The 9873-nt window shown below is 43.8% G+C and overlaps 1 protein-coding gene across 1 annotated transcript; it reads right to left on the bottom strand.

The window, feature by feature from the left end:
- Positions 1–578: 578 nt before the first annotated feature.
- gcgra (glucagon receptor a) lies at positions 579–9307 on the bottom strand (the record flags this gene model as incomplete). The annotated part of the gene is made up of 13 exons (XM_079176792.1): positions 579–944; positions 1039–1080; positions 1902–2046; positions 2150–2238; positions 3903–3972; positions 4521–4581; positions 4741–4900; positions 6291–6480; positions 7138–7232; positions 7348–7442; positions 7583–7690; positions 8675–8771; positions 9254–9307. 13 exons carry the CDS (start codon positions 9305–9307, stop codon positions 579–581), a joined length of 1572 nt encoding a protein of 523 aa, XP_079032918.1.
- Positions 9308–9873: the final 566 nt, after the last annotated feature.

Raw genomic sequence — 9873 nt, 5'->3', positions numbered from 1 at the left:
TAGGAGCAAAGGAAATAGAAAAGCCTCTGTTCCCTACCATCTACGTGGTTTTGGTCTTTTTTTTTTGTGTAGGCAGTTCAATATCCAGTTTGTCTTAAACCTCCAGTACCGCAAACACACACATTTGATACACAGCACACAGTAAAGTAGAGGCTCAAGCAATGACCCTGTTTTTTTTTTTGTTGTTGTTGTCTTGTTTTGTTGCAATTTGAGGTTTCAGGTTTTTCTTTTTTTTTTTATTATTATTTTGCATGGCTTATCTGCCTTGAGATGCTGCATTGTTCAACATGCAGCAGTTCATTTCGCTGTCCGACAAAACATCTACAGAAATCCATTCACGAGGCTCACATCACATTAGACTTCTCAGCGTGGGAGTCTGCCGTATTATTCTCCGTTCTCAGGCTGCGGAGAGGGCCGAGTGCCACTTGGCCTTCAGGTGACATCGGTCTCTGGACTAAGACCGCTTTGACGGATGAGTCAGCCCAGCTCTTCACAACCACCCAGGGCAGTATGTCAGTGCCAGATGAGAGCTCAAGGCCCTCCAACATTCCTCATCATGTTCTTGTTCACAGCTCCTCTCAAAGGTGGCTCTCCACGTTCTCTCTCTGACCCTCGTAACACTGCACCTTGTCCGTAAGGCTGATGTCCTCCAGTAGCGTGCAGCTGCTGGTGGTTCCCTCGTGAATGGGTGAGGCGCACCGACTTGCCCCCTTACTGCTGACCGCACCGTTGTGGCATCCGGCCACAAGCATGTGCGTCTCCTCAGGGCTGCAGACCGGGGACGAGGTTTTGGCGATGTCTGGGAGATGAGGCAGTCGGGAGACGTGGTTCAACAGGCTAGCTGTCTTGGTGTTGGGGGTATTGCTGTAGGTGTGGCGGTACTCCTCCTCGATGTTCCTCCCCAGCTTCCAGCGCTTCCACTTCTTCAGGATCTCTGACTGCACCTGAGGAGAGGACGGAGACAAAAGCGGATGTTATTAATGCGATAACGGGTGAAAAGTCATTTTTGGTTTTTGTCACACAAATGAGGAGACTCACTTCTTTGTTGACGAAGCAGTACAAGATGGCCACCAAGAGACCCTGTGGAGACAAAATAATGTGAGTGAATATTGTAGCTGTCATGAGTTAATGAGGAACTAACTCAGTATTGGTTGACAATCCAATGTGTTGCTGTGCATCAATGCATGCACCTTTTTTTTCTTTTTTTGGTTAAATGGGGCAGTTGCAAATGTGTTGCTTTATGACAAAACTACGGAGTGCAATCCCATGTATGTCACAGTATCTCCTGTTGTCTTATGGTCTCTCGCTGTTGCTTTCTTAATCAAGGCGTTTCCCGTGTCTATATTTGACACACGTCTTCTGTGTCCCCGTATCGAAAAGGTCACTGTCACTGTGTCGCTGTGTGCCGCAGCCATGTAGCAGCACAGACAGCTCATTATGTTAATGTCAATCCTCCTGACAGATGAGTGAATACAGCACTTCTCAATTGTCTGGGGAAAGGCAAACCCAGACATGAAGCAACATCTGTATCGCTGAAAACAACTCATCTGGAATGACACCTAGACAAGATGAAAGCATGAATTGTTACTGTTAATTTGGGTTAGAATGAATTATGAGATTTTTATTTGATCAGGAGATAAATGTAATTTTCTAATTCATCTTGTTAAGATTGATTCAAGCTGGAGAACAATGGCCATGCTTTGAACTTCCTGTTTTGCCATGTCTTACCCCTTCATCTCACATCCCTCCCCAGAACACATTGTTGCTTTCTCTTTTATTTTTTGACTCGGTACAGAAAGGAAATTATTAACCATAAAATGCCTCATCAATGTCTCAACTCTCACTCGAAACCCCTGATCTAAGCTGACTGTTGACTGTTGAGGCTTTGGTTCAAGTCTAACCTGGAAGGAGGAGAAGAAGAGGTCGCTGAAGAGCTTGGTGAGACGCAGTCCGATGGTGGCCTTTGTGGACTCGTCCGTGACAAAGATGAAGACCACCTGATGGATGCCCAGCAGAGGGATCAGGGTTAGAGTCGACTTAGCCAACCTGAGATGGACGGGAAAGAGAGAGGAAGGACAGAATAAGTGGAGGGAATTGGGTGATGTAAAGAACAAAACGATAAATAAAATGTTTTGACGTTTGAACTCACCTGAATTTGTAATCGGTGTATCTCATTTGGTGCGCTCGAAGTTTTGACACAAGAATTTTGATGATGTGGATAAAGATAAGGAAGTTGATCTGTAAAAGACGGAGACACCGGTGTTTATAGTAACTGTTTAATTGCATGATAAAGGTTTTATGTGCAAAGGTTTTGAAACATTGTCTCGCTGAAAAATCGGCTGCAAAATCATTGGAGGTGTACAGTTTTGACTGCAATTCAACAGCAATGTGTTTCTCCAGAAACAAAGCATAATCCACATACTATACTGTACATACAACAAAGTATTTCTAATGAGAACTATTCAAAATTTTTGCAGGTAAAACCACAACTATCTTCAAGGATAAATCACTAAAAAATGTTGTGATGTTTTGCACATTCCACTATTGGTATTAGAGTGCAGCTGACATTTCAAGAAACGGCAGGAGTTCCTCTAATGAAAATCACTCATGATGTGACCTTTACGATTAAGATGTTACTGGTAATTTGCAGATGCCCGAACGAAGGAAGTGAAAGGACATAATGTACATACAGTGCAGTCATATGTCAAAGCAACAGTTTTTTCCCGTTATTTGTTCAGTAAAAGGCTGGAATGTAAAAATTATATAAATTTAAAATACGTACCACTTTGAAAGTTTTGTGTTAGATGGTACGCAGCTTTCTCCATTTCCTCCTCCTCAAAATAATAAGCATGCTGTTGATTTAACCACTATATATACTTTATATGCATACGCTGCAATGCGTGCAGTATCTAACTCGTCAAATGCCGTCGCTTGGTTTGTGGCCCTAAGCTTCATCTACGTACCCTCTCCAGCGTCAGTTTTGGACGTGTCGGGGAGGGCATGTCAGTTTGCACTAGTTACATGCACAGCGTCTTTTCAAAGTAAACTGACGTCTTTTCAGGGAGTTAGGTTGAGGCAACAAAACCCCTCCGGCTCAGGAAAAGAGCGTGGTTGATGTTATCTTGACTGACTAATGACTCACATCACTACAGAGGGACGAACGACTCGCGTAACTAACGAGTGATGTGTCAACGTGCACTTTTAGTTTCATCTGAGATCTCCTGGACCAAAGTCCCGTGTTTGTTTGACCCGCCCCTCCAAACCGCCTCACAATAACAAAATCACATGTTCTTGCAGAGGCATACACGTGAGTGTAGTTTTCTACTGATGTGCACCTTGAACATGGTGGGATCAGGGTAAAGAGGGAAACACTGGAATGGGAAGCAGCCCTCCCGTCCCTGTGACAACTCAAACACAGGAATTCCTGTGAGATACAGGCCACTTAGCAGGAAGATTAATGCATGGAAAATGCCGGGATGTCTGTGTAACTGGCCTGACGTTAGAGTAATGACAAATCTGACTTGTATAAAAGTTAAGAACTGACCTTTGCAGAGCACACCTTCAATAAAGGTGTGCTCTTCTTTAATCCAAAAACATTTGTCTCGTAAGATGTTTTCCAGATGTTTGGCCTAAAGCATAGACAGCCTTTTACATTTCATGAATAAATGAAGTGTTAAATATTGAATAGTGTATGAATGGAAAAAGTGGAAACGCTGGAGTGCATGGTAAATATGAAGGATTTTAGAGTGTGTGCACTTTATTTGTCAATGCAAAAATGAATAAACAACTAATGTGGCACTTTGGATTCAAATGTTTAGGAAACGGCATATCCTAATGAGAAAGGAGGGAACGTAATGTTTAACTGTTCTGCAACAGAGTGAGAGCAAGCAAGGGGAAATTACCACAACTGCCAGCAGTATCGGGGAACGGATGATCCACCAGTAATTCATGTTTATATTTTGTCCCCAGCACCTGAAAAAGAAAATCACAAAAGAAAAATCAGTGTAGGAAACCAGGAACACCTCGCATGCTGTCAAACATGGCTCACTCTGAAACACGTGTCACTACACTGTTTTACAACTCAGAAAGCTGCTGATGAAATGTGACGGCACCATGATGGGATTTTAAAACTTGACATAACATCACACTGTGTCAGCGGTTTAGAATGTGCAGCTTTAAGATCCCTTTCACCCCCATTTGCTGCTTAAGAGTGCACTCCAGATCCTAAGTGTGGGTACATGAAATATTAAAAACATGCCAACACCGCTGTTCTGACACAAAAAGTGCTTCTGTGAAAAGTTTAGGTGCAGCCAGCTCCTCGTGTGGTAATTCAGCGTTAAATTGTCCGCAACCTGGTGAGTATCAACAATCATATGTTTAAGAGAAAGACCACCGGCCAGATGTTTTTCAGATATGAGGTTCTGTCAACACATGTGAGCTCAAATGTAAACTGTTTGGCAATGTCCGAAAGCAGCTACAGATGGAAGACGTTAGTGAATAGAGAGAGAGAGGAAACTTACTCTTGATTTTCATAAAGGTGTTTAGCTATCATCCAGGGCACGAGGAATATTAACGGCGTGCCTGTAAAGAAATGAGAGCCGTCTAAATGCAAAGCAGTCACTTTTGTCCACCAGCGTTTCAGCCTTTTACATTCAATCACACATTTAATTCATCTGCTCTCATTTCATTTCCTTTCATGCAAAAAGTGCCACTCGGCACATAATGCATAACCTTGCTCACCCCAGCCAATGCACAGGTAGATTTTGAAGTAGTTCCTCTCGGTGAACACGGTGATGACCAGCAGGTTGTGGAGGTAGATGCCTTCCACCAGCAGCCAGTAGCTGTTGGCCATGATACTGTACTGCATCATCACCATCGCGATGCGACAGTTAACCGCTGTCTGCAAGACAGCAGCGAGGTTTATTCCACAAACCAACACAACATCAAGCGGTTGCTGATGATAAACACTTTTGAGGAAGAGTGATGTGAATGGTGAGATCAGTGCTGCGGCAGATGGGAGCCCCTTCTGCCGATCAGGACTCAGACTTTGTGCCGACAGCCATGAGATTGTACAACAGCAGCCACTTTAGCCAGCTGTCTCCCCCCTTTTATGAATAATGTGCTGCTTCAATTATGCTTATAGTGACCATTACCCTTTCACAAGAATGCCATTATCACTTTCTATACAGTACACACCACTATTTTTACTTTACATATTTATCTTACGAGTACTGTTGTACAGGTCATAATTATGGCTGCACAAAGCCAGGCCATGTTGGACCTTATGTAGTATTATTATGTACATTATTAAGTCATCAGCGTAAAAATGCATGCTTTGAGGCAGACCTTGGCCCAGATATAAAGTATTTAAAACATAAATTTGCAGCATTGTGCAGCGTTGAGAGCTTTATGGTTTTGTTCTGTTTGGCAATGTCCCGAATTCTTAGGGACCGTATGAAAATGACTGGAGTGAGAAGGAAGGGTAAATTATTATACTTGAAAAACTCTCCCCATAATATCTCAAATAAATTTGAGTTCCAAATCACATGCTTTTCCTTTTTACTTTTAGTACACACTGCAGCTTACCTTACAAAGTACGTACTGTTGCATGCAGTATGCATTCAATTGGGACAAAAAGAAACAGCTTGCTTGCATTCTGCAAAATGTGACCGAATGCAGTGGTACATTCTAGTATTTTTGTCAAACTGCGTTTGACATACTATGTATAGGGACACACTAAATCTTTTTCTGGCATACTCTAGTGTGGGTATTGGAACGCACAAACTGTCTTTCTATTTTGTTTAGTCTGTCGTGTTTGGATTTACATCCCGTCTTTTGTGAGTTTTCCGCCCTGATCAGTTTCACTTGTTCCTCATGAGTCCTGCATTCACCTCACCTTCTGCTCAGCTGAGCTCACTTCCCTTGTTAATGTCACTATTCCACCTCAGTTCCTTTTGTTCTTTGTCGGGTTGTCTTTCGTTGCTGTAAGGGGGGTTTTCCTTTGCCTGCCCCTGCCAGCTTTACTTACCTGCCTGTGTGAATCGGGAAGCTTTTTGGGCTATTTAAATATCATCACTGAGTCTGTCAGTCTCTGCATTCTGGGCCTCCCTGCCTGTCCTGCCCCCTGCACCGTGACATTTGGAGTGTTAAAAAAAAAATACCCTTCTCAACTCTCCCAAAAAAAGACTCATACCCCCCCCCCCCCCCCCCCCCCTTTGCAAAAACAAAGACAAAGTACATAAGTCTGTAAAACACTCCCCTTTATGACTACTTTTTGGATCACTACTGACCTCATTGTTGACCAGCAGCTCCACTGGAGGCATAGATGCCCGGGGGAATCCCTGCTCCTGGTCACTGCTGAGGTCCTGCGACGTGACGTTGGCCTCCATCAGCGCGTCTTTGATGAGGATAGACAGCGCTCGCAGGATGAAGGAGGCAAACAGATTCATGTGGATGTTGTTCCTCATGCAGTGGAGTTTCCTGATGAATGAGAGGCTTTAATGCTTTCACCCTAATCATTCCAAGATCAACTGAATTACAACACAGCTTTCTATTTCAAGCAATACTTTGAGATGTAGGGATATATGGTAATTTACTTTATCACCCTGTGTTGGATGACGATTTCAAATATAAATCTGCAGCTGGTTAGCTTAGCCTACCAGCAGCACCTTCAAGGCTGCATCTTGTTTGTTTCACACAAAAGCGTGAACATTTTCACGTGTTTTGTGTCAGGACTATTTCTTGGCTGAGAGCTGTTGCTAGGGAAACAGCAGAGATTCCAGGAAGTGTCGGAGCCAAGAAATAGTAAATAGCAAATTGCAATTTTACACTTTGATATAAGGTGTTGCTTGGTGAGCTTTAGAGGTGCTGCTAGGTAGATTTTGTTAGCTTTGGAGAGAGCCAGGCTAGCTGTTTCCGGTGTAAGCTAAGCTAACCGATTGCTGGCTGAACCCTTGTGTTTATCATCCAACTCTCCGCCAGAGAGCGAAGAAGTGCATTTCCCAAGATTTCCACCTACTCCTTTAAATGTAATTGTTCCACTCCTTGTTGTGTTTGATGCAGATCAACTATATCTAATTATTTCCTGATATTTTACTCCATTTCTTAGAAATTAGTCCAACCAAAAATCCTTATTACCTGAAAAATATGAGGATGCCAAGCGCCAACACCAAAGCCACCAGTGATAAGGAATAGCCCACAGTGTACATGATCCGAATATGGCCATAGTACTGCTGCAAATTAAAATGCAGACGAACACATAGACTTTTGTTTTCTTTATTTTAGAGGGTAATTTTCAGTTTTAACAGTAACATTGCACCTGTCTAACGCAAGAGAGATATTTCTTACCAGACTTGGATCATTAGAGTCACACTCGCTGGTATTCTTCATGGTCACCCACTGGCCGTTTGCGTCACACTCCTGATACACCATGCCGTGTTGAACTAAGCACAAACACAGACAGACACAGCTTCAAGTCAAGTCCAGTCATCACGGACACCTGTCTTTCTCGGCAGGATATTTCAAAGTACTCTGCAGTAACATGACAGTACAGCGTGTATCCGCTGACCCTCGCGTCTCTTACCTTTGTGGTGCCACGGCAAATACCAAGGACACGACACACTGACGGTGGTGTTGGGGAGTCCATCAGGCCAACAGGCGTAATTGTCAAATTCCCTGTTGCACACGACGCCTGGGAATAAAAACAAACAAACCAACATCTGTACACATCTTGGTCTTTCATCTTGACTTCAGCGTGAAGTCCTCCATCAATGACCTTCTGCTTTAACACACCTTTCATCTTCTCAACGCAGGATGTAAACAGTACCGGCTCTTAGTGTATAGAAAGGTGGACAATCAGCTCCTGCTACTTCGCTGTCACACTCATGGGGTGACAGGACCGGTGTATGAGTGCCACGGATATGTGATTTCATGTGAAGTGTGGGAAGCGGCCTTTTTGAAAGTTGGAGCATCGCTGTTCTCCATCGCCATTCCACAAGCTCACAGACTATAATGCAACTGAAGGGCATGTAGTTAAACGCTGTTGATGGAGTGAGCTGCAGCCAAAAAGCAGAGCGTGTGGTGCAGCAAATAGAAAACTGGGAGCCGCTGCAAGCAGAGTGATTATTCAATGGTTTGAGCAGGGAGCGGAAATTAGCCGCCGCTCCGTCCGGTGACCGCAACCTAACCATTACCAGCTCTACTGCATCAGGTAGTTTACACTGCATCACAAGGTGATGGTACATGCTGTTTATATATAAAAAATGAAATGTCTTTCGTATTTACCTTTTCAGAAATGTTGTCAGAGCACCAAAGATGATGAAGGTAGAATCGTAGTTTATCATTTGTATAAGAACCTTAAAACCTACAAATATGATTGATTGGTGATGGGGTGCCAGTGTTGTTAAAGCAACTATTTTTTGCTCTAAAAAGTAGAGTAAATGTTGGACTTTAATTCATCAAGTGGCCAGACACGCTACTCCAAATGAATGTTTATGTATTGCTCCAAATCTGCTGGATGTGTAAATAGACAACTGTAGGCTAAAATGTTTGCCATATCAACTGTAGAATATGATAATATGCCAGTATTGTGTTTACGGCTTGTTTCTGCAGACCCCAAGTAATCAGTTGTTGCAGGTTTAAACGTTAAAAATGAATTACAGTATTTTTAGCTCACCGGTGCTTGGCGGCTCTCGACTGTTGTTGCGATCACACTCCTCCATGTACAACTTCCAACTCTCCTTCAGCTTATCCAGAGAAGCAGCAGGAGACACCTGAGGAAACGGTGGTGCACACCCAACAAAACAGTCCCGTTACACGAGGAAGGCCTGTTATTCTGTATTGATGTCGTGTGAGGCAATTGGGCAAGAAACGTGCTGAGAATGTGGGCTCCACACAAACCATGAAGACAAAGCAGGTACATTCACTTCACTTCATATATACAGTAGCTGTAAACAACCCATTCTCAAGACACCTTGTCCCACTCGAATGTGTTGTCCGCATGGGGGGTCTTGTGCTCCTGTATGGACGGGCTGATCTACACACTGTAACACTCATGTGATTAAAATCAACAAGGACAGACAGTTTGTTTAGGCTTCCACACCACGACTGTAAAGAAACAACACCCACCCCCACACTGTAAAGGCCAATGTCTAATGGCAGTTCACAGACTTATGTGGATGCTGTTTACTTCTGGGATAAATCTGTATGTGTGTGTGTGTGTGTGTGTGTGTGCGTGCGCGCTCTCGGGACTTACCTCAATGCTGCAGGAGACAATCAGCATTGCCGAAAAGAGGAACAGCCGTGACATCCCTTATTCCTGCTGTTGGTGCTGGGAGGGGATACTGCAGGACGGGGACGGGTTTTCACCTCATAAGGGGGCTTATCTACGCACGCCACACTGCCTGGATGACACAGAGACACGCAATCCATCAAAGCTCATTGCAAACACACCACTTATTAGCTCGGCTCAACTTGGCCGCGAGAAACAAGAGGACCAAAACAGGAAAAGGTTGGGTCACAATTACAGCAATAATTAAGCCACGGTTAGCGAAGTGGACTTATCGGAACGAGACATGTCCAGAACATCAAACACGTGGCCAAAATGCTGTTTGTCCCATCAATAAGACAGCTGTAGCTCAGCAGAGCTGCACCCATGCTGGAAGTCACAGTCGGCTGCCGTCCACCTTCATCTTAAAGCCTGACAGTGTTTGATCGAGCGTGTGTCAGCGTGTGCCAGAGGTCACTCACCTGTGTATCGATTGACGCCTCAAACTCCCCCCGAGAGATTTTGTTTGAAGCCGGAGAACGGAACGAAATCTGAAACGTTTCTGCAAAAAACACCTTGACCATGGAAACATTTTTGGCTAAAACGTT

This window comes from Pholis gunnellus, assembly GCF_910591455.1.
Source record: "Pholis gunnellus genome assembly, chromosome: 17".
In the NCBI taxonomy this organism is placed as follows: Eukaryota; Metazoa; Chordata; class Actinopteri; order Perciformes; family Pholidae; genus Pholis; species Pholis gunnellus.
This window is presented reverse-complemented; position numbering and strand designations above follow the sequence as displayed.